This window comes from Copadichromis virginalis, linkage group LG8, assembly GCF_057382275.1.
Source record: "Copadichromis virginalis isolate Kocher_CV1m ecotype Utaka linkage group LG8, C_Virginalis_male_GT1.1, whole genome shotgun sequence".
In the NCBI taxonomy this organism is placed as follows: Eukaryota; Metazoa; Chordata; class Actinopteri; order Cichliformes; family Cichlidae; genus Copadichromis; species Copadichromis virginalis.
In genome coordinates this window covers 22,104,968-22,132,647 of record NC_140625.1, presented here as the reverse complement: position 1 = coordinate 22,132,647, position 27,680 = coordinate 22,104,968, and the positions used below count along the sequence as shown (strand labels likewise).

Here is a 27,680-nt window from a genome sequence, read left to right as displayed (position 1 = left end):
AATAATTTCAGTTTCATGTTTAATGATGTACCACTGACATGAAGTATCTCAACATCCACAAATAAAACTAATAATAAAATGATTCCAGGAAACCTGGAAAAATCTCTGTACACAAGGGACAAGACTGAAAATCAGTATTGGATGATCTTGATCTTTGGTCCCTCAGATTACATAAAATGACAGAGGTGGGTTGCTAAGTCCTACAGAGCTCCAAAACGTCCTCTACCACTGATATCAGCACAAAAGCAGAGGGAAGCTCCATGCATTGTGTAGGTGGCCCGTTTTGTGCATGTGGTGTGTAAGATTTTAAAGGTTGTTTTCTGAAGCTAGAACAGGTAGCTAGTTAGCAGATGAATTACAAAAACATTATCCTGGTGGAAAAAAGTGAGTCCAAACCCACTTTAGGCACCAGGCTGTAAACATGCTGATTTTTGCTGTGAGGATTTCACCAAGGGGCTCTACAGGGATCAGCTTACGTTTCAAGCCAGCATCAAGAAGCCATCCGAGGAGAACGGCAGATTTTGGCACATCTGCATTGGCTATCATCTCTCTAACTACGCCTTTTGTTTCTTGTCTTTTTGTTTCCCCTGTCAGTTGGGACTCAGACAGTATTATAATGCTAAATTTAGCAGAGTAATCTGTCCATGGGGAATTTGAATGTAGAATTTAACCAGCGATCATGATAATACATGAATGATGGTGGAGAAGGGAGAATTTTCTTTGTCAAAAAAAAAAAAGAAAAAAGATTCAAGCATTTCATCTGGCAGCTGTTTTGGTATCACTGTATAATAGAGCTCAGCAACTCATTCTGATGTCTTGTTTTTTTAAAAGTGAATATTTTATATAAATTAAAAAAGAAAAACCTAACTGTTGGCTATGCTGACTTTCCTTGTTTAAAAAAATCACTAAGAAATCCCCCAAAATATACAAAGAACTCTAAACTTAACTGAAAGCTACAGAAAAACCCCACTACTGACTAAACTGCAAAGCATCTAACTTTGCTTTAAATTTTTAAAATTGCATTTAAAAAAGGTTTGCATCAATAACCCAGAAGCCTGCTGCAGAACAGCACAAAAAAAGCAGAGAGATTCTGAGACTAAGTTTGGAGATTAGCAGCGTATACCAGAGCATCTATAATTCATGTGATTGTTTGCGGCTGCGCTGACTGCTCATCTGATTGCTACACTGCTGAGGCCTTGTGCCGATATTTGCATGAAGAGAAAAACATTTGAAAATATTCATACCCGCTTCCGACTGCTGTTCCTTAGCAACCGTAGTGAAGCGAGTTGAAAGCAGTATAGTTTATGGTTTGTGTTTGCGTGTGCATTTCCAGCAGTGTCGTACTTACTTATTTTGCATCATGTTCATTATGATCCAGTCAGAGGGGTAGACATTTTTTCCAATGAGATCTTTGAACATGATAAATGTTTCCATTAGGAAATCCTGTGAAAGAGAGAAAGTTTTCAAAATGAGAACTGCTATTCTTCCTACTTCCAAGATAAGAGTAATCTGAAATGAACGGTTTGTCGTCCGTGGCTTTCAGGCAGAAACGGGTTTTAGATTCGTTTTAAAGGTCAAGGTGACTCGTGTATTTCTCTTTTGCAGGTAGCACACAAAACTAATAATCCAGTATTTTGTTAATATTACACAACTAATATTCATCAGATATCTGGGTAACACCTACAATGACCATTACCATTTAAAACATAGCATTAGTCATATCTACTCTGTCTGCACTCCCTAACTTTACATGTTTTAAGGGTTACAAAGTCACAATTAAAAGGCATCACGCACTCACCACTAAGATTATTGGATTCACCAAATATAAGCCAATCACATGGGAGAAACTCAATGCATTTAGGCGTGTAGACAGGCTTAAGTATTTCACAAACTGCTCATCTTCTTCCACACACATCCGTCTCTAGGGTTTACGTAACTTCATTTGTTGCTTATTTTATGTACTGCCTGTTAATATCAATTTAAAAGCAATTCCTACTACTGCTTTATATAGTTTCTTTGTTTTTTTAAAAATTATTGTTTGCATGACAGTTTAACATCACCAGGGTTGCAGCAGAAAGAACATGGGCTGAAATAGTTGTACAAGCCTTGAAAATACATCAAATAAACCCATTGATGTAATGGAATACACGGCTGTAATTACGTTTAGCTTCACTGTGCTTTATTGGTGGGCCAGTGATATTGATAAGCCTATTAACTTGCACCATCAGAAAATTCTTTTTTTTGTTTCAGGTTACAGCTTTCTTCTCCGGAAGGAATAACCAGCGCTACACAGCTGTGCATGTTTACTATTGCCATCTGGTGCCGATGTCCCTTTTTATGAGTCTTACCAAATTAATTGTGATTACAATTGTTATGTTCAGTGACGCCACACAACAAAAAGATATCCTCATCTGGGCTACAGCCAGCATCAGGATCTATAAGTGACCCATAGCCGAACCATCTTCAGGTACCACAAACCTGCAGAAAGATTCACGTTCATTACAGTGATTCCTTACCCTGCTATGGGAACTGGATAAGGAGTCCCAAACTGGATTTTCTTCTAAAATCCACTGAAAATATTACATTTAAGCCTCAATAAAAAAACAAAAAGCAAAACATGCAATTAAAATAAATAGTGCTTTTAAGAGAGAATGGGATGTCAGTGCATGCCAACTCAGTCACACGAGTACAAAAAAAGTGGTTTTTCAAATTACAAGCAATGCTAACGTATCTGTCAGTGTGCGTTTTATAAAGCTTCGCCTGACTCAGATTCGTGTTCATACGATGAAAAAATCTCCAAAGAGCAAAAGCAAACAGAGTGGAGTAACTGAATGCTAATCTGGCAGGAGATAGGAGAGAAAGGCTGCTTTGAGGGCAGAATTATTCTGAGCTGAAACCCATAACCTCTGCGAGATTTATCCCTCCTCCACAGCTTGTTGGTTGCAACAAGTGATCATTTTCCCTCAGGAGCTACTATCACCAAGAGGAAGTGCAATACATGTATCGGCCCAAGTGCAAGGACTAAGAAAAATTCAATTTCATACTTTATTGCAAAAGAAATTGTATTTTTTCCTCTATAAAAGCTCTAATCTGACTTTTGATTTCTAGATAAGACAGAGCAAAATCATTCTGAAGCACAGGCAAGTATTTTAAGTTATAAAACGACAATGTGGCCTGAAGATCCAGCAGACACAGAAACACTGACAGAGTGTACTTACCACCACATCACTCCTTATCTTGCCAAAGGTGCTGATCAGATGAGCATAATGATAGTCGTCCATCTGCCTCAGTACGCCAGTCATGCTGGCCACGAAGCTTCCCTGGAGAAGAGAAAGTAGTGCATTCAATACACAATCAAGTTTAAATTGAAGGATCGGACAGAAAGAGTCTGTCTTTGATTTTTTGGCCACTGACCACCTGACTTGACTGGATTGGATCAGAGTACTGAAGCAGGCTTGGCCTCCCAGGTTTAAAAAGGTAGGCACCCTCACCTCATGGGTGATCTCATTAACCTGCTGCCCTCCACTCGTCAGCTCTGTCTCCACTGATTATAATACCCATGAGGTCCCCAAAGTGCCGTCATTCATTTGCAGAGCATTATCCTGCCTCTGGTTAGTACAGTGTATATGTGCTGCAGAGAAGAGATAAGTGGATGGCAATGTGTGCAAGACTAGGTGAAAAGAGGTTGCTGCTGCCAGTCAAGTGTCATTCCTTTGATGTGAATAGACAAAGCCAGATACACACTGAAAAAAACAACAAGTGGAAGACGACTGGAAAGGCATGGATATGAACGGCTAGAGTTCGTACTGTTTACAGCTGACAGACTGCACAAGAAATTCACATAAAAAGATGGATTACTCAAGAGATTTGTACAAAGGATAAGAATAATCAGCTACCAAGAGACCAATACAAGAACAAAAGAAAACCAGTAAGACACTAAGAGAAGATGTTTGTTGTTATCTAACAAAAGATTTGGGGCTAATTAAAAGGAAATCTAAAGAAAAAGTTACAGAATTTGCTTAAATACTTTTGAAGAATAAAAGCATACTGTAATGATTTACTGTTCCCACAGTTTTACCTCAACCAGCTAATCAAAAATGAAAAGAGAAGGTAATTAAAATTACTCTGAAAAGAAAGCATGAAAGCACACCCAGCTTAATGAATATAAGGTCTGATAAGCATTAAGATACACAAGCAGGAAGAGTGACTCTTTATCTCTAAAGTCTGCAAAAATAAGTAGAATGCTGGCTAAATGAGACGACTTATAGTGCACCCTTTTCGTGCATATCTTTATTTAAAGGCAAAATCTTGCACGAAACATATTTCAAGAACAATTCAAAATAAGGCCAAGAGTAAGGTCTTCCTGTTTGACACTTATCTAACTGGCAGTAAAGCAAGCTGCACGAGACACAGAAAGACCTTAACCAGCAGTGAAATCACCATGTCTCCATAATCTATCATCACGTGAACAAACTCCTGATTGGGATTTTAATTTGACTACCTCAGTGAAGCGAGGAATGGTTGAGCAGCTCTAAAGCAACTGATATAACATTGCTGCTTCATGGTAGTTAATCCTCACAAGGCTTTGCTAGAAAACTTCTCCTTGAGCTTTAATTAGGCCTGACCTACCAAAGCACAAAACACAGCTGAGCAGAAGGGATGCTCGCACACACACAAACTCCTGTTCTTACCTCACCTGACCTGTCTTACCAATTCTGATTTTTTTCCCCCCTCTTTACTTGGATTTTATGGTTATTTTTTGCCTTAATATCCATATAATATATTGTACTGCATTTACATTTATCATGCTTATAATAGCTAACAACATTAAGATAATAATGCAAAGGCACCAAAATAATCCTCAAATGCAAACATCATGTTTACTTCGCCTTCCCTTAATGCTATGCAATGCTGTTGACGGTTTCACTTCTCCTCTCTGTAACGCTTCACAGAAACCATGTTATATTAAAATGGAAATATTTCTCTGACACACAGAGGACCAGACTCCTTCATCTGTGAGGGCATGTAAGTTTCAGTTAGTCTCAGTTCTTCAGCACTGAAGAGCACATTCAGACTAAGACTGATTAGAAAGTACCAAAGAGACAAGTGTACATACAAAGTCTACAAAGTGTATGAAGTGCCTAAGAAGTGGTTCTCTTGCCCGTCTCTATCTTTGTATGCTACTAACTGAGGAAAAAATGTTTCTGTTGCTCAATCGTATTCGGGAGTAGATACATGGATGGGTATTCCCACATACTGAGTTATAGATGATAATGGCCTTTTTTACCTCCAGAAAGGAAGTTGTGGTTTTGTTCATTTGTGTCTGTTATATTTGTCTGGGTTATGGAAAGTGGTGGAGATGTGGGGTATTGACAAAAGCACAACCCATTACAAAAATACATTTTATTGGAATTACACATTATATGCATCTGTAATGCACTACTGTTTGAAAATTCAGTGACCAAAAGGTTAAGATATATGGGACAAAATTAAAAGGACAGTGTGCAAAAAAACAAAAAAAAACAAAAAAAAACACACTACCTAATGCTTACATAAGTACTTCATATGTATTGCAGTTGCACTTGTTCTTGTTGGAGACCTGCTGTCAGCTGCAGCACCACCTTAAACAGAACCTGGAGCAAGGTGAAAGGCTGCTTCATGTGTTACTACACAATGCTCACTGAAGCTGCAGAACAATATAAGGGTAGTGTTGCTAGCTGCAGTGGAAAAAGGTTGGACTTTATTAAATTGAAGTGAATTTTTTCCTTGAGTATAAAAAGACTGTAACTACTCCATATAAATATATGAAAGGGAACAAAATATGGGGAAAACATGCAATATAAAATATAAATATATGTATCGCAAATAATTATTTAAGTGCTGTTGTAGTGCAAAGGTTACATGAGCTATCTATAGCTATGGGAGACCACCCAATCATTTATTGATGACAAAATCCTTATAAAATGCTGGTGCAGTTCAAATTACAAAGAAGCAGTCATTTAAAAAAAACAAAACACGTCAGCCTCCTCTACATGCATAAATTAACTGGTAATTACCTGGCAACAGATATTGAATGATGCTGTGGAGAAAAACAAAAGTAATCTAAAAAGTAGTGTTTTTACTTCCAAAGAAGTAATGTATTACTCCAAAAAATGATGACTTGAATGTTTTTTTGACTAACGAACCCAACACTGTTTATTAGAGTTTGCTAATAAATGTCACAGGAGCTTCAAAGCAGCCAGCAGTCACTGATGCATGCTCCAGCAACACCCTAGCCCATACAGACTCAAATGGTTGGATGAGCTGGAGGATATCCCACATTTGTTCTTTTTCTTATGTTCAACTGTGAATGAATCTCCAAGATAAAGAGCCTTCAGCAAACTTTGTACATGCTGCAAGCCTCATTGTGGGAACTGCCATAAGGCTCCGAGGCTGCATACAGTAGCATAAGCCCCCCCAAAGCTCACTACCAACATTCAATCAAGACCGCCAACAGCGCAGCCATATATCTGCCAATGTTACTATTGATCCTGATGGAAATCCTGATGGAAAATTAAATACAGGTGAGGAATCTTGCAACCATATTTCCAAATTGCCGTGGTACACAGGGAGAGGCCCTCCCAGCAAAAGAAATACAGACGGCGCTCTGTGCAGCAATTAAGATCTAGATGCGAGGCAGAAACATGAGTCACACCAGCTGTTAAGGCGTAATGCGAGCAATGGAGATGTGTGTTTGGAGGGAACCAGGAGGTCTCTAGAGGCCAACCAACCAAACTCTTCACTTTTATCACTGGGATGAATCCAGTAATGTTACCATGACAACTCTTTTATTTCATATAGGGGGAGAAAAAGAATGGAAGTAAGTCGAATAAAGCAGCGTTAGAGAAGAAAGGTTCAGAAAAGAAAAGAGAAAAAAAGTGTCCCTCACTGGTAAGAAGTGGGTCGATCTTTTCTGATTTTGTTATAGAGGGGAGAAGGTATGTGACACACTGAGGAGCACCAAACAGACCAGTTGCAGAGGAGGAAGTGATAGAAAATGCATTTTACTGGGCTGCTTGCCTAACGAAACGAAGAACAATAACCACAAAAAAATAACAAGACTAAGAGAAAAGAAACTGAAAGGTTTAGAAATGATGAAATATATCTTTTTGCATTTTAGTTACAGGGTCACTTTAATTATGTGACACGTCCGGCATGTTTTGTGGGGTTTGTATTCAAACTCGAAGGCTGAAATTATTTGAACTAAACACTTTATAAAAAGGAGTTATTTTATGATAAATATTCTGGGTAAAATGACACTCTGTATATTAATGAAAATTGAAATCAAAAGGATTTGAAATCACGAATTATGCTGAAAGCTCTTTGAAGCAGTGTAGGCCAGAAAAAAAAAAAAAAACTATTACCAGGATGAAAAATGTAAAAACAACAGTTTGGCATTTGCTATTTCTGGTGAAGAGAATGTAAAAGTATAAGAAGTAACAGTAGAGCAAAAGTAAATTCATAACACAACACAAGTTAATGTCAAAGGTTTGTACATCAGCTGGTTTTTGCAAAACAAATCTCACAATCCAAAGCCTGTTTGAAGCTAAGATAACAGATGAAAGAATTTATAGTGATCTGCACTTTGTATTATATCTAAATAACATTTTTTTTCTGGCTGTTGATTTTTTAAACAGTAATGAGATGGATAGTTTGCGTTACAGTCAAATGATCAGGAACAAATTATAGACAACCAAAGCCAGAACGCAAATGGTATCACAGAGCGCTCGGATCAAAAGGACGACATATCTCAAAAGTATCTAAAAGACAAGCAGCCCATCCAATTAAAATACTACCCAATTATAAGTTAACCATCTTTCTTATGAAATTTAACATAATGATAGCTCATTAAGTGAGCTGGGTGCTGATAATAGAGCACCGTCATTACTGATCAATCTCTCCAATATAACATTGTGCATGCTAGCAAGGCATTTTTTTTTTTTAAATCTATAAAAGGAAATATTAATCTCATGGCCTCAAACTGAAAGGAACCATAACTTTTAGCCTCTTCACTGAGCTACTGCAGGAGATGATGAAGCAGCAGAAGGACAAGACCAAATTGTTCATGACGCTTATGGAAACAGTCATTTAATGGCCGCCAACTGAGCCGTCAATCTCAATTCATTTATCTACTGAAACAATTTCTCAGCCTGAACAACAGTCAACAAAAAGTTTACAGGTGATATCTATCACTGAGTCTAGGAGCTGGAGATTTCCCAAACCCTGCCTCCATATCTGTCTTATGGGCAAATGAAACAGATTCTTAGAGGAAATGAAAAAGCGGTGATTAGAGGGCAGTGCCTGATCCATCATATGCGGCTCTCTAGCTTGCATCTCCCTGATAATTCATCTCACTTTAGCGCCTGACAGCAGAGGAGCAAAAATTGATGTTTGCTCTGAAGGGCTGCCCTATTAACAGAGCATTGTTTTAAGCCTTTAATTAAGCCAGTGGGGAAATGGCACAGCGGTATATAGAGTCGTACCAAGAGCCTCAACGAGTCTCTGAACGAGGAAAAACTGACACAATAGCAGAGGGGAAAAAAAAGATGAGAACGAGGGGTTGATGACCAACAGGGATCCAAATTACTCCCTCCTCCTCTCCATTAGATTCAAGCTTGATGCAATATGATTTTACTGGCTCATTATGATGGAAATTACAACAGCACAAAGGAAACCTCGCATGGGCACCATGCTATTTAATCTTATAAGAACAACACCTGTGCAAGCAGAAGTGATTTGGGCTGCTAAGTCACGGAGGTTGTAAGGAAAGTGCAACGCACCCAAAAAAGATTCCAGTTTAAATTCTCCCCAATTTGCCTCCTCGCTCAGAGAAAGCATTAAGGGTTGCTGCAGATGAGATTCAAACATTTCCAATGAGGTGATTTTGTGAGGAGAATTCAAATTAAAAGATGACTGGCATCAGTAGTGCCTGACAAGAGAAAAACAGGTTAGAAGGAATGCAAAAAGATAGAGAAATCCAGAAATTAGCTTTGCGTCAACTATATTTAAAATGTCCAATTAAAAGTTTCTGTTATTATACTCATATTATGATTATAGGTCATGGATTCCTTCATCACAAACATATATTATTCATGTTCTTGAAACTAAATATACGTAAATGGAATCGAAAAAGAACAAAGGACCAAAGACAACAGCACTTTTCACACTGGTCTGTCAAACGCAGGCAGAGCTGAAACATACAATGTACTTGGCCACCGCTACACAATTCAGCTAACCCGCTTGGCTCCGACATCAGGCCAACAAGGTGGCAGGCAGGAGGGTCAGCCAATGGAAACAAGTTGGAGAGCCAGCTGAAGCCATTCACACTTCATTTGGGCTTTTTTTGCAGCAGCAGCAGCGGGTTTGGTGCTTGGTGATGTCCAGATAAACACTTGACAGTAGATAATATGTGCAGAAAACCTGGGCAGCCAGCCATGAAAGTGACCCGTTAATTCATTCATTCAGATGGGATTCGGCTAAGACAAGCTTGAGGAAGCACTTTCACATCAAAGCCAATACACTTCCTTGAACAGACAACTTAATTTATATAGGGAACCCCACTGAATGAAGGCGACTTTCTTTGACAAGAAAGCCCCGTCTCTACTGCCAAACACGCATCATCCACCGAAAAGGAATGAGATCTTACCGACCATTGCTTGGTCAGTGTGACAGATTCGGAGATGAACTAGAGCACGAGTGGGATAGCGAAGGTCAATAATATGTTGCCATGTTTTGATGCCACGAGACCCGAAACTGTTTGCTATTAAAGATTAAAACCAGCTTTTAAAAAGATGTGGTTGAAGACAGTCCACGATTTCAATTGGCTGTTGGTGGTCAGTGAGCCTGAGGCAGAGACAGAAAATCAGACAGATTTCTGGAAGAAGCTTTAAAGCTCACAATGCACAGTCTGTTCGAAACACACCACAGATGCCCTGACACTTTGTTTAAAAATCAAATGTTATTAAGGATGAAATGATCGAAATAATCAATGTGTAAAACTGTATATAGGGTTTAGAGGTGACTACTAATCTAAATTAGTATGCAGTATGCTATATGGTAATGTGTAGTTTAAGAACAGGTAAGGTCTTCTGTCAAAAGACTTGATCAAATTTAGTAAATAAGGATTACAATGAAAGGAAAAGAACCGAATCAAACAATTGTTCCACAAGGTAATGCTAACAAAATGTTTGGCAATTAGTGTGAGAGCAATTTGACCTGAGAAAAATCATTGAGAGTAGTGACAGTAAGATATCCGGCCCTATCGAATCAGTGACCTCTCTGGACAAAGGTATGACCACAAGGTGAGGCAAATTTACATTAAAATGTTAAAGCAAAAATCCACAATTTATGTAAATATATTCAAGTACGGTGATAGTTCATTGCATTTCACTGCTCCTTCCAATCTATGCTAACATTTGGTTTTTTCATCACTTTGTCTCTTCTCACAAGGTAAAGTTAAGTTGTTCTCTGAGGTTTTTGAATAGAAAAAAAAAAAAGAGTACCGTATACATAAATTGGTTTGTGCTTATGTCTTCCAACAAACAAATACATACTCATAAATTTAGAATCAAACCATTAAAAGTACACAGAACAGGGCATCGGTTTGCAGAAGCTGCCATGTTGCCATGTCCCATCATCTTGAGTACAGTGGCCGAGATGGACATCGTCGTTCCGCCTAATCGAGTTATGTATGTTGCTAGAGACCAGCCACATATGCACAACTTCTAAGTTAGTTTTGTAACATTTATGTAATTGCTGATGCATGCTCAATCATTCAGGTAAGTAAATCGCAAAAGATTGATTCCTTTCATCTGGATGTAGCACTTGGATGAGTGATGAATCTCAGTTTAACAGCTGGTGTTAGGCTCGAGTTTCCTAAAAATCACAGTAGTAGAAACACACGGCCGTTGGATGACCGAAACACGTTTGTACTAATGCAGCCACCGTAGCTAGGACTTGAGGAAGGGTAAGAAAGTTGACTGCAAACTGCAATCTGCTGACATCTAGTGGTGAGATTTTATACAATGTACCTTTAATGACATCATGTGATGTTATTAAAAGGTACAGTTATTTGGTAGCCAAATTCTAGAGATATCAGCGTCCAAATCCAAAGAAATATTAAAAGGAAAACAGAACTCTATCTAATGAAAGCAAAGAGTAGATTTTACTGCAACAGTAGACAATCACAGCAAAATTACAAATCACACAATCTATAAATCTATTTACAGGCTAAGCAAAAAAACTAGGTCTGGATTTTCCATTGACCACAGTCCTGTCTATAGTGTGCATGTAAGGACAAGGACATCAAACAGGAGGCCCCTGAGGATTTAGCTTTGAGGTAATGAAATCAATACGAGAGGAGAGTCACTCCAGCGACTTGTCCTTTGCCACCAGTTTATCCATCTGAGAAACAGTTTGCTTACACAAGCAGATCGTAGAGCAGATTCCAATAAAAGAAAATGGCAAACGCCTATTCTGTTCCTACTAACAGTAGACATCATCTCCCAGAGGAGTTCTACCCATTAAACAAATGCCATTACCCTGGGTTCAAATCTAAAACACTTTCCAAGAACTGAGATGTTCCAAGGTCAAATCTTTGTGTTAAACTTGCAGGTTTTCGCTGCTTGGCTGAGCAGTAACAAGGCTGTGAAGCAGATGCGTTACTGTCATTCCAAAACAAGAACCCAGACTCATAAAACCGTGCTGTGAGAGCAGCGTTCAGCACCTGGAAGGTGCAGTCAGTCGGGAGGCAGGGGTGTCTTATGTGACGTTGCAGAAAAGTGAGATGAGGCAAAGGGGGGGAAAAAGAATAGCAAAACTTTCTTTTGTGTGTCATGAAGGACTTTGCGGCGAGAGCTGTGATGCCGTAAGTCGGCGATAAACAACGGGAAGGAAGTCTGATGAATGTAAATGTGAACTGAATATAACTGTCATACACATCTCCCCTTTTTATTCTATAAAAATCTTTGGGCCTGTTCTGCCACAAATGACTGAGCTGTCCACTTGGCTCATTAGGCTGAAACTGAACTGTGTTCCTGCTGTCAAGGATAAAAGACATTTAACGGTGACACAGGAAGTATTTCCATGATCAAATAAAAATCATTAAATGTGATCCAGTACATGAAAAACAGTGTGATAAAAAAAAAAAATAGAATAGCTTTATATAAACTTGCTTTTACTAAATGAAGTTGACTAAATTATAATTCTAATTTCCAGCCTAGAAAAAGATTGTTACAAATGGATTCATTCAATCAGTTTGGAATGTTTTAAATGTATTTCTCATTCATAAAACATCCATTTATTAAGAAAAATTATGGATGCATTTATTGAAGCGTTCTTACAAATCAATGTTATTATTTCAAAACGTTTTACAACTGTTTAAATTTCATGTCATATTTTAAATTTTCTCCTGATCATTGATTTCTAGCCCTCAGTAACAAATGTTGACTTCACAGTTGCATGAACGGAGAAAGAAGTGACTCTTTACCCTGTTTGGTAAGGAAAGATGTGTGCCCTTTATTTGCTTTTGGTACCTGTAATATATATATTTATATAAATGCTCACACATACAGACACACGCACACTTACTTCACAGCAGCTGCTGTCTGGAGAGCTGCAGCTCATTACCATGGTACCTGAGGCTTATAGCAGAAGTTGGGTTTTCCCTGTCAGTGAATAAGGATGAGCTATGGCTCCAAAAACATCCGACCAAGCATACACGGCTACACTTTTACATGATCAGGGTTTCACAGAGTGTATTATTTCCCTCCTTCCCCATTATGGTAACTAAATAATACAAAATGCACCACAGATCCAATTAAGCCTAAATAAAGCTGCATATTCCCTTATGAAAACTGGTATTTTCCTGTGACAGATGGATAAATACCTGAAAGGGGAACGGGCAATAGAAGCTCTGTAATAGGCAGTTGGGAGGGAGGGAAAGCAAATGAAATTTTCCCCTCACACAAAGAAAAAAGCTGTAGGGAGGTGACAGAAGGTGAATGGACTTGCAAGAAAACTCTCAAGGGTAACACATGACAAGCATCAACATACGGATGCCAAGAAACTCAAAAGAATCAAAAACACAGGTGTGAAGAATGACAAATCTCAAAAACATCGGTCTGTGTGTGAGGTAAGGTGGCCCTCAACAAAGCCATTCAAAGTTGGAATTTATTTCTGCTCCTGACAAACAAAGCAAGGCTTCGAGGATATGAGGTAAAGATGTGCATATGGTTTTGTGATGTCACTGATATAACTGCTTTATAAGATTATAAGATAAATGGATGGTGCACGAACCTGATAGATGTAGCCAAAACTAAAGCTCTACTTTCTCCACTGCAACCTCCCTTCCTCCCTTTGCACTCTCCATCTCTCTTTTTCGCTCTCATGTTCCCTCCCCCTTTCACTTAATCTCTCTCTCTCTCTCTCATTGTCTCTCACTCTCTCTCTCTCTCACTCACTCACTCACTCACTCACACACACACTCATACACACACACACAGAATAGAGGAGAAAGCCAGAGAGCAGAACTGCGGCGGCACGATGGGGATATTCAGCCTGCGTGGGCTCCGTCGCTGAGCCGTCCGGAGTTCAGCCACAGTATGTGTGTGCCTGCTCGTGTGTGAGTGTGTGCATGCATGTGTGAGTGAGTGAAAGCCCCTGCCGACACCGTGTGGAGAAAGGGAAGAAGACGAAAAGAGACCGGGTGGAGAGAAGGGGGAAAAAAAAGAAAAAAAGAGGGGGAGTGTTGACTCTGTCTCGGGCTTAGAGGAGGCTCACGCTACTGGATCATAGACGCCGATGTGCAACAACTACTCCCAACTACTGCTGCCCCTGCTCCACCTGCATGCCACTGCCTGACTGTCCTCTTTAACTTCTGCCATGGCATAGCCTCCTCTTCCAGCTCGCTTCTGATCTACTGAGGAAACAGGCATGCATGGGCACAACCAGGGATCTAGGCTATCACATCCTTTACGTCAGTAATTCACAGTCTGAGGTAAGTTGCTCTTCTCTGCTCTTGTCCTCTCCTCCATTTCACCTCTTAGTCTGCATCTGAAAGGGGGGGGAAGTCTGCTCATATAACCTATGGAGTGGGAAATCCAAGAAATCTGCTTGCTCAGAGGAACTGAGCCCTGGATAAGCCATAAGGAATATTTTCAGTCAAAATGTTCTCTTTAGTCAGATGATCAAATATCAAATCTGGGTGACAGATGAAAGGAGGTAAATCTCAGATGGATTTTACACTCAGATGCCTCTGCTCGGGTGAAGGGAAAATTCAGGGAGCGCTTATGGAATGTGCTGGTGCTGACTTTAACAGACAATTTACTCACTTCGGAAAACTTTACACATGAAAATATTTGAACTATTGGTTAATTTTGCGTCTGGAGGGAGGGGAGGGGGTGGACTAAATGCCAATGCTTGCTGACATTTATCAGATCTCGAAGGTCAGTTTTTCATTTCCAAGAGGATTTTGATCCACATTTTACCTGACTGAAGCGGCATACAAAGCTAAAACAGTGCTTGCGTATGAGGAATTGCATGATGCTGCATTTCCTCTCAGCTAAGTGAGCTGAGTTACATAAAACACGCCGATATCGATGTTCAAATTAAGAATTTGTGAATTATTGCATTAAGCTGCTTTCCCACGTTTGGCTGCAGCAGTGTTTTAAAAGCAGGGAGCATGCAGCACAGAGAAACACGTAGTGAAAGCTGGGCATCACACAGCTGGCTGCATCTGATGAAGGACCTCCAATGGACACTAATCTAGATTAATGGAGGTGGTGAAGTCACCATCTCCTTAAAGATTATTGGTGCATTTGTGTGTGTGGGGTGATAAGATGTTGGCACTGGGTTGCCGGTGTTTAGGGGGTGAGAGGGAACAAGGGCTGCCAAGAGCCCTCACATCTCAACTGTCCTTCAGTTGCCACAGAAAACGCATGTCAGTCCCACTCATTCCTACAAACCTCTTGCTATCGCTCTCCGTCTCCCCTTTAACCACAGCTCACATCAGCGCTCTGATACAATCACCTGTATGCTCTATTTCACTTTCAGCAGACACTAAGAAGAAGACAGAGGGAAACAGATAAAGATGGATGGAGAAAGAGAAAGAGATATAGAGCGAGGGGGAAAGACTGTCTGCAAGGAATAGCAGAATAAGGCAGGAGAGGATATTGAATTTCTCTTTGCTTTTATAATTCCATTATATGAAATTACAGGGTAGGAATAAAGGTGAGAGTCCAAAAAAAGCAAAAAAATATGATTACTTTAACTGGCTGTCTTACTTTAACCTTGACGCTTGATGTCTTTATGAGACCTGGGGGATGACAGTCTAGGAGTAATGGATGCGATGGCCAAACGCTTCAAAGCTAGTCTTTATTTCTAGGAGACATCAAGCAACACTTCACCTTCTAATACTACAGAGAAAAAGAAAGAGGGACAACTGCCACACGTAAACACACGAGACAGGAGTACGCTCAGGCCATCACCTATGTCCTATCAGTGCAAATGCAGAGAGGTTCCTGGAGATTTAAAGCTGGAACAAAGTTAAAGCTTTTACGTGTGCACACAGAAAGGGAGAAATGGCAAGGGAGGGGAGGGGAAAAACACAAAACAAAAAACATTAGAGGTGGCCTGCAAAAAGTACACGCGTTTCCAAACGAGTGGTGAAGTGTGCATTCACCTCCCATCACCCCGCTCACTGGGAGGGGTACTCATTCATCCAGAAAACAAATGACTCTCCTATAAAAGAATGACTGCTTTTGGAACAAGCCAGATGTTACCTTTCATGTGCTAATAGGATTATTCATTAAGAATGAGTATTTTCACTGGGAGGACCACAGCAACGTAATGCAGTTTGGGTGAACTGTGTGTGTGTGTCGCTGAAGATGGGACCGTGTGTAGATATGTGTGGCTGACTTTGTACATCACATGAATACAGAAGGAGGCACTTCACACCTGATCTCACCTAAGTGTTGCTGCAAGTGTATGTGTGTGTGAAACATGTGCTTTCCTATTCATCTGCAGGAGAAGAGGAGTTTTTTGATTTTTTGAGGCAAAAATGAGACAAAACTTTAAAACCAACAACTAAATATTGTGTAGCTGCCCTTTGTTCTACCAATTACAGCTTCACCTCCTCAGGGATTTAAAAGGGCACCTCTTGGGGTAGGAAATGTTCAGTGTTATTGGAAACTCTGCAGTTTGAAGGCCCACTCAGCAGCTGGGGATGTGCTGAGTCTGATGGGTGATGTCTGCATGAGTGGTATGTGTCAAAGTGCTATCCACTGCCAGGATCAATGTTTCCCAGTATAACACTGTACTGTAACAAGACGAGGAATGTTATTCACTATGGTGATCAGTGGGGGAACTACAGTGATTTACAAATCATGTAAAACCTGAAAATAGTGGAAGACAACACACCAAATATTATAACATTTTATTGTTTTTTTTAAATATAGCCTTTTGAATTTGTTGCGAGCGGCATGCTAAAAGAAAGAAGAAGCTGGGACAAGGCCATGTTTACTACTGTGTTACATCACCTCTTCTTCTTGACAGTGTTTTGTAAGAGCTTGAGAACTGAGAAGACCCTCTGAAAGAGAAATATTTTCCTGTTTTCTCCTGATATCAGATTTTCTCAAAAGTTTGGGGTCTCGTTCATCATTTTGTCATAACTTTTTCATAACTTTAATTATTGTGTGACGCGTCTGGATTCAAGGCCAGTAACACTAACAGACCATGGTGTTGTAATGCATGCCAAATGAAACTCGGCATTGTTTTGCTGAAATCAGCAAGGACTTTCCCTTAGAAAAAGTATATAAATTTGTATATGTATTTATATATTATATGGATAAAGTTCATATTTAATTAACAAGTCTACTAATTATGAGAAATTACCTTCTCTTGTTTTTATCTGGTGTAAAACAGGTTTGACCAACATCCCAAAATCCAGATATTAAATTTTCATTTACATAAAAGCCCCAAATTTTGACCTTTATAAGAAAAGGTAAGCAAATGTGTTGTAAACATTTTAGGTTTTGTTGTTAAAAAGGTTTCTGTTCACCAGCTAACATCTGTCAAAAGATCGTATGCACAGTTCCTGCTGTATCCAGAACAGTTAGCAAAACCACAAATGTCCCAAGTATTTAGTCATTACCTTAATAGTTATTTACACTGTCACTCAAACCAACTTGTTTGCCTCATCACACGTCAGTGCTGTGAAATATACCCTCACAAAACCTTCTTTTTTATGTGAAAATCCATAAAACATAAAACTTTCTTCAAAGAACATATCAAGTTTCACTTTCTGTGACACTGCTTTGATGTTACATTTCTGTCTCTATTTTACCCACGTTCAATCTGCAATATCCGAACCGAGTATAAGCCCCATGTTCTTTCTATCTGCACCTGTTTCTTCTCGTCTTTTCCATCTTCATGTGTAGCTGTGTATATGTGTGGGTATTTTTTTCTTTGCTAGGGATGACAATGAGGAATGTGAAAGCAGCAGGGGAGTTCTCTAGTTACCCATCAGTTTTGAAACCTCAGTCTAGAAGGCAAAGAGACAGAAAAACACACAGAGAAAGCAACGAGAAGACGAGCACAAAACAGGGGGATGAAGACAAAAAAAAGAGATCTAATGTTCTGCAGAAAGGTGGTAAAGAAAAAAAGGTGATGAGGCAATGATGTATTGTGATTAGGCCGGGCAGTCTCTGCAGTATAGATCCTGAGGTCTGATCTCCCTCTAGAGTAGCCTGTGACGTACAGACAGACTTTCTGAGAATTAATCAAGGTCCTACCTGAGTGTGCACAACGCAAAGCCAACTAAGTACAATTCAGCAGGGACAGAGTGCGTAAAAAATAATTAGGATACAAAGTCTGGGGGCTACAGGCCGAGGATAAGAAGATCCACATAAGCAGCAGGCCAGCATAGAGTACACTATGTTCTTTTGTGAGAGTTATTCCTAGCACCATACTTAAACCATGTGTATATAATGTCTTACTTACACATGGTTTACTTTGGGATCATTAAGTGGAAGAAATAAAAACCTCAATGCATAAAAATAACATATGTATTGCAAACATAGCTTTTTTTATTGCAGAAATATAAAGTAAGGATATTGTGATCAGCGTGGATCAACAGCAAATCTGGATTGGTTCGGTCACAATTTCAGGATTCTGGCATCGAAACAAATACTGCAGTTAAGATATTATTATCATTGCTATTGGAGTAAGCTAAATCATTTTAAATCAGCCATTTGGCTTGCGGTCCACTTTAAGAAGATCTGGTTTTAAGCCAAGCTATGTTATCCAAGATGATGGGTGTAATTTTAGTTCTCCTTAAACTCAACATGATTTGTAACCAGGAGTGAAAATACGCCTTTATATTACGCTTTAAGATATCCTACAGATAGTATTTATTCATTGCTGAAATAATAATATAGATAATAACTAATGTAGAAAAAAAAATAATGGAAGGAAGCATCATTGAATTAAACATGCCTGAAACCAATCCCATAAAATCCAGCCATTTCCAGTGCAATGGCACAGCAGTAAACTACTGTTTACTTACAAAGGATTTCCTGCATGTGATGCCAGGAAAATGCACTTCCCTAATATTTTCCCTCAATACCAACTTACTGTCAAAACACCCAGCCGTCAATCCTCCTCACATCCCACTCTATGAACAAGGGTACAGCCAAGCCTGCTCACATGACACGGCACAAAGAGACAGAAAATAATAGCCCAGCAATAAACCCACACTGTCAAATAACCTTACCAGTACAATCTTTTTACTGCGTAATCCGTCTGCTCTTAAGAGGCAGATCAAAGAATTTGCAAAACACCACTAAGCCCTGTATAATTATGACAGTGGAGGGGGGAAAACAGGGAAACAAAGCAGGAGTAGATGGAACTAGATTAAAGAGTTGAAAATGTCCATGACTGTGATGATACTGCCACTCATTCAGCAGCCTCTGAGATCACAATGACTTTTAATAGTGTAAAACTGCAGTGCAATTCAATACCAAACTTCAAGCTCATACAGTCTGAAAAACTCACAAAGCACACAGCTATATAAATTAATATGTACATAAAAAGTACTATTATTGATATTCTGGGAAGGCTTTTTTATAAAATGTGGAAAGCTGGCTGGAGGAATAAACAGTCATTCAGCCGTGGGAGCTCTAGCAAGGTCAGCCACTGATGTTGCTTGGGTGACAAGGCCTGGCTTGCAGATGGCGTTCCAGTTCATCCCAAAGGTCCTGAATGGGGTGGAGAGCTGAGTCTGTGTATGCAAGTTCACCCCAAAATGAGCAAGCCTTTCCTAGATCAATGCTACATACAGGGAAGCATACTTTACAAAAAATATCACTGAACTGGAGACATCAATATTTCTCAGAATTGAAACTAAGTGCTCTAAAAAGCCCCACCGTCTCAGAGTAAAAGGATATAGTCATTTACTACATGAGTAAATAGCTTAGAGTTGTACTACTTGTTCCAAGCTGCCAGGAAAATATTTTTACATTCTCTGCCGAGCGTATGTTTCAGCTGCACGATTGGAAATCCCTAAAATAGAAACATACCATTAAATGCTTAAACGAGATAGGATGCTTACATTGCTGCAGCTAATTGACATGTATAGCCGCATTTCCAGCGTTCAATCGATTCACCGGTTTTGTGATGCATACCATATTAATGAATTTTCCTGTCAGTAGAGCAGAAGCGATAAAACAAAATTAGTCAGGCTCGAAGTTAGGGTAAACATTCAATCCCCAGGCTGAGTCAGGACACGGAAATTTCCACCTTTTAAGATGTCCTCCCAGGGAGCAAAAGCAAAATTAGGAGGCTGCCATTCAGCAAATAAGTGACTTGTATAAAGTTTTAAATAGGGCAAATATTGGGGTTCCATTTAATGTAAGGTGCACTGTGTAAGCGAGGACGTGCTCTGAGCGCACCACTTCTCTTCTTCTATCTAACTTCTTCTATCATACCACGATAATGAATTGCATTACTGCAGTAACCTGGATTGTCCTCGAACCATTACAGAACTTAATATAATTGTTAAACGGAAGAATATCGCCCCCAGACTAGCAATGCTCAACGGGCTCACTTTTAGCCAAATGTGATTGTGTCCCTAGAAATTCCAAATGGTGACCTAAAGGGCCAGCGTGACAGCTATGACAGCAGCGCTGCTAAAACCAGGTCAAGTATTAAAATGTCAGTGTGCTTTGCTATGCGCATGTGACCTTGTGAGGTCTGGGTTTTTGATTATTTTTTTGGGTGGGGGGGTCTGGGTAGAAAATTGTGGGTCACTTCACCAATTAGCTTCTAAATAGAAAAAAAGGACCAGGGCCACCATATGAAAAGAGGCAGTTGTCACAGCCTTGCGTGCTGAATCATCCTGTTTATGCAAAAGGCCAGAGGGTGGTGTTGCAGCTGGAGGGGAGATACGAGTGCTGCTGCCCGTGTCTGCACCCAATGGGTAACAAATCAGATACGGGGAGCCAGGAAGACATCATTCATCCTACGGTGCTGACATGTCAAATATGATCAAATGTAAATGTGAACATGAGACAATATCACAAAACTGTACACATTGTCATGCCGCCGCATAGGAAAGGAGGAATAGAGAGTAATAGAGAAGCAACACTGTTGCTGTTTGTGCTGACAAACTACATTCCTACCTAATGGCTCAGAACAGGGTGACATCTTGAAATGTAATCATACATAAATTTGCACATATTAAATATAATGTTTAATTTAGACCTAGCTAATACCACCGAAGTATTTATTGACCTCATTTGGAGAGAGGGAATGTAGGTTAGCGATTTAAACTCTCTTTGAAAATGTCATCCACTGAACAAACATGGAGAGGTCTCTTGACAGTGATGGAACACAGCCAAGCGAGCAAACAGATATATTCTGGGAATAAATGTAACATGGCAAGTAGTCAAAAGAATTAAAAAAAAATATTATCTGCCTTTGTTCAGTTGCTGGTTTTTAAATGTGGGATAAACAGGGTAATAACGAGAGGAAATAATTCACCGGGAGGTGCTGTACCGATTCTTCCACTTTACATTCCTGTAACTTCCTGAATGTTCACAGCTCAATCAGCCTCATGGCAAAGGGGTCAGGAGCCTTTATGTGATTTACACTTGCTATAATTGGACATTTTGTGATAACAAGTGTAACACTTGTTTCCATTGGTAACTGAACAAAGATCTCCCTGGCTTCTTCTTGATCATTTCTCCTTTCCACATACTGGAAAAATATTAACAAAATGTCTATATATATATATATATATATATTTTTTTTTTACCCAAAATTATTTTGTTACAGCAGCTTATATGTTATTATAAAGAGCGGCAGCAACAACAATATAACAAAGTATTTAAAAAATAAAACTAAAATGAATTTTAAATGACTTTTTAAATGTGGTAAAAAGTATCAGGAGACACAACGAGTGTTGTATGAGTGCAGGATTGGAAAAAATTTATCGTTTCGTATGTAACTATTACACAAAGATTGTGATATGATCAGTAGAGAGTAAAATAATCATGTTTTTTTCTTATAATGAACTAATAGTTCCTGCACTGTACCTATAAGCCTGCAGCTGAGGAACAAAAGTAAAGAAAAACCATTTACTGGCACCCAAAAATCTGGAGCTTTTAGTACAAACATTAATTGTGTCCTGTCTTGATTATTGCAGCTCATTTCACGTGTACATCAGTTGGTCCAGAATGGAAAACAAAATCAAAACAAAAAACCCCAAAAAACCTAACACTCGCACATCATCCCTATTTTTCCTTCCCTTCACTGGGTTCAAGTAAAAATCAGAATTCATTTTTTATTAATAAAACAAATATTCCCAGGTTCCTGCATGTATAACAGAGCTACTAAGAACTAATTGCAGTAGTTTTCTTCTGCAATCATCTGATCAGGGTCTTTAATTATCGCATGTTTTTTTTCTTCTTTTTTTAATAAAGCCAGAGGCGTACAAACGTTTAAGGTTAGAGTTCCTAAATTTCCTCGGCCCATCACGTTGGCTGAATCAGCTGCTGAAAACTCCCCTGCATATCCTTAATCTCTCAATCATTATTTTTGGCTACAGTTTAACTCTAATGTCTGTGTGGACCTATGTATGTAATAATAATAATAATGTTTTTATGGTTCAGGTTATATGTAGCGGCACCAAAATGTATATTTAAAGCCTTCTATGTGAAGGGTTACAGAAATCCTTTCTTAAAAGGGACACTGGGGCTAAAATTGTAGTATCCATGACCTTTGACATTCTGCTCTTGACGATGGAGAATTATGAGGCAATCCCGCTCTGCCTTTGCGTGAAGGGCAGGGAGAACTATCTCTCTCTCACATCCTGCATCCCCCCACCTTACATTTTTATCCAGTTGTCTGCATTTATTGTCTTTTGTTGTCTCTTACTTGCTTTTTAGTCTTTTGTTGTGGAGTATTTTATAACATCCGCTCTTGAACGATGCACAGTAAATAAAAGCTACTCCCTATATACCCCTGTTAAAGTGGGAAGTGTATCTTAACAGCGGAGGATTTTTGTAGTTTACCAACATGCCCCGTGCTGGGCTTTTATACATTTTCAACAAAAAACTGCATTAGATTGTATTCCCTGGTCACTTGGTCACATCAGTAATTATCCATCTGCTCAGAATCAAACAGACATCTGTTTGCACAGGAGAAAGCATCTCATCTCAACCCTGTCTATGTGTGCATGCTGCTCTCACTTCCCCAATTACACAACTGGAGGAGGGTTGACCAGTTTCAAGGGAAGAGTGTCAATCAAAATCAGCTTCTTTTATGAAAAAAGCCTATGATAATGACAATTATACCATATGGCATGACATATCCGGTAAACGAAGGATGTAACGGGTAACATATAATTCACAGCTAAACTAAATTCTCATTCTCATTGCAGGAAAAAGCAACTGAGGATGAGGCACCTTTTTGCATAAAATGACTGAATGATTATAACACTGTAAAAGTATCACATTTACAGATGCCACTGACTAATGTCTGTAGAAAAGACTCTTAAGCTAGATGTTAGGTGAGACAGTAAAAAATAGGTGTCGCCTAATGGAGCCAGAGACCCAGCGTGCTAATTTAATATTACGGAGTGATAGATGATGGCGAAGAAGACAGTGATGGGGGGAAAAAAGAAAACTGTTCTGTAGCTCCCAGCTAAGTAAACAGACAGGTTTGAAATAGGAAGTCATTTGCTGGTGATAGAGAACAGTCATGGCAGATAAGCTGAGAAGGATAATTGGCCTATCTGATTCAGCATCTATATGAGTGCGTGGAGCGTTTCCTTATTGTAAATGAGGAGGCAGAAGGTGAAATATATTTCTGTCAGAGCCTCAGAGGCACACTGCAGAGTCACGATCCCACTACCATACCTGTGGTACTAAGGAAAGATAATTCGTTATCTCCGCTTGTTTCTCCTCAGAGGCTTGTTGTACAGCGTTCTGACAAAGAGTTGTCTGTTTGCAGATGTCAACCTCATGTTTTTCTTAACATTTTCTCAGTTAAGTCAGAAAAGAGACTACTTTTCATATTCAGGGAATGAATTATTAACTATGAGCCGGAAAGGTGAGGCAGTGAAGAATCGTGCTGAAGCTAATAAACCACGGAAAGGAAAATCAGACATCATCCTTATATATTGTAAGCTCGGTGATTGATACAAACCCAAAAGGCGAACGCAACTAGAGCAGCAGATACTCATAAATGTAGAAAGTGGGGTAGGAAAAGGAGGAAGTCGTTATGAAAGACACTTTAACTGACAATGATAAACGAAGGAAAATTATTTAAAACTGGAGTTATTAGTTTCACAGAGGCGATTAAATGTATCATGGAAATTTGATAGGATAATTTTTGGGGTTCCCTTACAGCCTAAACTGAGTTGTGATTCAGCAAATAAACAGTAAATAACTGCCAAGCATAAAAGAGCCATGAAATCGGGCAATAAAAAAAAAGAAATAAAAAGGGAAAGAAATCTGCAGTACATGCATATGAAAAACTGACTTCCATAGTTTAAGCTGCACCTTTAGCTCTAGAAGAAAAGAAAGCATATCAAATATCAACCTCAGCTTTTCAAAGATATTCACTGAAAATGTCTATTTGTTTCATTTTAATGTGAAGTGTCTGATAAAAGCTTTTTTTAAATCATATACCTTTAGCTCTATTTAATTACACCGTTTCCTCCCTTCTCCCTAAGCTAAGAGAGAATGTGTGTTTTATCAAGTGGGATGTAATAGTCAGGCAAGGGTCTTTGTCTAAGCCCCTCATTACTGATGATTAACAGTGTTTCTCCTCTATGCCTCTCAGGAAACATGGTGAGCAAGGAGGGTGGCAAATGCATGCTCACCAACTCAGAGTCTGACTCGGAGGCAGCGCCCGTGCCCTCCACTTCGCTGGCGCTGGAGGTAAAGTATTCCCTGGAAGCCAATCGACAGGTGAGGAAGAGAAACAAGGCCTTGCAAGTGCGTTTCAAGGACATCTGCGAGGCGCAGAACGAGCAAAGAGAGGCGGAGTTGCAGGCAGCGGGGAAAAGTGGCAAACCAATGTCATACAAAGTGGCATACCGCAAATACATGACTGTCCCTGCACGCAGATCGATTCCTAACGTCACAAGGAGCACAGGTGTTCAGACGTCACCCGACCTGAAGAAACGGTATCAGACGTTTCCCTTCGAGCGCAAAAAAGGACATACCTTTAAGCATGTGGCGGCCGTGGAAACTTATAAAGGTCAGAATAACGGTTTTATCATGGAGGTGAAGCAGTCTAAGGCACCTGAGCAGGGTTTAGATGAGGAGGAGGAGGGGGCCTGTGGGGGGAGCGGAGTCCTGAGGACCAGGGCTCTGCTCCATACTAATGAGTGCATTGCCACAGTGGAGCAGCACACTGCACCTGATGGCCTGTGCTCTGATGCTCTGCTGCTCAGTTGCACTGCAGACACAGACTGCCTCGCAGACACACCGAGAGGAAGCGGACCTGGAGCACAGGCAGAGTACCAGCTCTGCAGCATACCTTCCAAAGCCAGAACAGGATTACAACACAGGGAGGCCGACACAGACCGCTCGGCCAAGAGGCAGCTGCTCAATCTGGAGGAAGGCTCATCCCGAACCCTGCCGGACAGGGCCTCCAAGGTTACGGGCCCCATCGCCTGGAACTCCCTCACCCAGGTGGAGTGCCTGGACAGTCCGTCTGTACGGAGCAAGCGAAAGAAAGGCCTGCAGCTCAACGGGCTGTCGAGTGAGACGTTACCACGATCCCGTGGAGGCTGTAAAACACAGGCACAGTGCCACACGGGGCAGTTATCTGCCCGGCCTATACGGGGCATGGAGGAACCTCTGTCACCCTGCATAGGCGGTGAGGCTGATGGAACACCAACCGACCAAACGCAGGAAGCCTGTAAGCAAATAGTGCCTATGAATCAGGACGGGGACGTTAAAGCACAGCTCCAGGCCATGGAAAATCTCATCAGCTCCAGCCAAGAGACCATCAAGGTGCTGCTGGGGGTCATCCAGGAACTGGAAAAAGGAGAGGCCCACAGAGAAGGGTAAGCCATCTCACTCGAATCGTGTACAGATGCACGATTATTTCTCCCTGCTGCAGATGCACAGTACCGGTCCCACGCCAAGGCTCTTCTCCAGATTGTAAATTGGTAACACTGACTGTACAGAACTGAGGGAGAACCAATTTTATGCTAAAAGGCCAAAGATCGATTTAGCACTGAAAATGACTCAGTGGCCAACCATGGCTGAATTATGGAACTACAGATGTATTACAAAACACGCAACACAGACAAAACAAACAACAAAAGCATCTATTGATTGGTTTAGCAAGAGTTGTCTACTTAACGTACACTGACGCGGGTCTTATGTTAGCCACAAAGGAATGCTATAAATCTACAGATAAAAACTGAGAGAAGAATATATTACAAAACAAGAGAAACATAACACGTTCATGATTCAGTATCAACAACAAAAATACAATGTTGGTGTGACACATTATTTCTTTATTACAGTAAAAATCTTATAAGTGTGACAGCTGCTCAGCAGAGCCTTGACTGAGGCACCAAAAGAGCATTATTGTAGCTGTAGTGATGTGGCTTTCACTTGGATGTGCCCTGCAGTGCTATTACAGTGCAATGCCCTTTTGTGACAATTCTCCTTAGATATGGTGCAGCTGCTGCATTACGTACATGCTTTAAATCACATGTTGCCATTGTGTATGTCACCTTCATTCACAAACCCAGTGCTAAGCAACGCTCTCTCAGTTTATTAATTGAGTAATTTAACACTAAAATGCTCAAGACATGAATATTATTCTAAGCAGGGCATCAAATTACAGAATGGCATTAAATTTAAGATTGTTTATTACTTAAAGAAAATACTAAACGTTTAACGATTGGCTTTATCCAGCAGCAGACTATAAGTTTATCTAGAAAAGTCCAAGGCATGTGAAAAAGCCACAGCCTGTGAAAAAGCCATTTACTGTCCAAAAGATACTGAGTATATACAAAAGGGCTGCAGATAGACAATCCTCTATTTCAGTGGGTTTGATGCTATCTAAAGGGACGAGGCAAACAAAATGGGCAATTTGTTGGGAGAATTGCTGGGGCTCGGCACCCAGATCCCTATCCGTTTTGACCAGTAGCCGTGTTACGGCATGGAGCGAGAAACCCCATGTAATCAACATATCCAAAACACACCTGTCAAGCTTATAAACAAGGAGGACACAAGTACAAGTACTTCCAAGTGTAAGAAAGCAATTCTCAATTTCAACTTCAAACATAGCACGTAGCATTTGCAACCCTCTAACAAGGCAATTATCCTCCTTCAGTCTTGCACAATGCAACTTTAATCTCCTAGTTGACAAACTTAGAAAAATGCGATTGAAAAAGTTAGCACACGCGTGACATAATGCGGGACACTACTTTCAATGCGTTGCCGAGCACATCTGACTTATCAGGTGTGTCTAAAGTGGCAGGTGGGAAGTGGGGAGGTAAGGAGAGGAGAAGCTTTTCATAGACAAAAATAAGTGAGCACTCTTTAATGGCACCATCTGTTCACATACACAAAGACACTGTGTTTTCACATTGTGCTTCCTACATTAAGCTAAAGCCAGTGAGCAGTGTAAGCCCCGTGTAATCCATAAAAAGGCTAAGTGAACTTCTATTTATCTATTCAAGCATAGTCATCTTTGTCCTGTAAATACAGTATTTCTGTATTTCAAAGGTCACTTTTTTCACACAATACACCAGCTGTATTGGAGCGAGTTTGAAGCTAAAAGTCAGCACCATCTTTCCCATGTGCAGCCAGGACCTTCCAGATAACAACAATCTGCGATGTACATTACATTTACAGAAATATATCGCATGACAGCATCCTCTGAGGGTCTTGTTAGTGCAAATCTTAAACCAAAAGCACAGTAGAAAAATCACTGTTTACTTCTTAAAGAGAAGCTACAAAAGTCTGCCTGCTGCTCTCCCCAGTGAGTTCAAGAGGCGGAGAGTGCAGCAGGCAGCAGGTGGGCACAGAGCTTTCCATCAACCCAAGAACATGGCAGACATCAAAGCCTTCTATGTGCCTTAAAATCTAGCAGTGATCTTAAAGAAACTA

The 27,680-nt window shown here is 40.0% G+C and overlaps 2 protein-coding genes across 3 annotated transcripts in view; one reads left to right on the top strand and one right to left on the bottom strand.

The window, feature by feature from the left end:
* dock1 (dedicator of cytokinesis 1) overlaps window positions 1-27,680 on the bottom strand; it is a 199,328-nt gene that overhangs the window by 57,852 nt on the left and 113,796 nt on the right. For both annotated transcript variants that reach the window (XM_085466543.1, XM_085466544.1), the window contains exons 28-29: window positions 3,219-3,320; window positions 1,349-1,443 (exon numbers count right to left, since the gene is read on the bottom strand). In XM_085466543.1, the coding sequence (XP_085322669.1) occupies window positions 1,349-1,443; window positions 3,219-3,320 (197 nt within the window). The remainder of the gene's footprint in view (window positions 1-1,348; window positions 1,444-3,218; window positions 3,321-27,680) is intronic.
* The window catches only part of insyn2a (inhibitory synaptic factor 2A), a 30,864-nt gene continuing 16,737 nt past the window's right edge, over window positions 13,554-27,680 (top strand). The window contains exons 1-2 of the mRNA XM_085466545.1: window positions 13,554-14,035; window positions 24,382-25,615. Of these exons, the coding sequence (XP_085322671.1) occupies window positions 24,387-25,615 (1,229 nt within the window). The 5' untranslated portion in view covers window positions 13,554-14,035; window positions 24,382-24,386. The remainder of the gene's footprint in view (window positions 14,036-24,381; window positions 25,616-27,680) is intronic.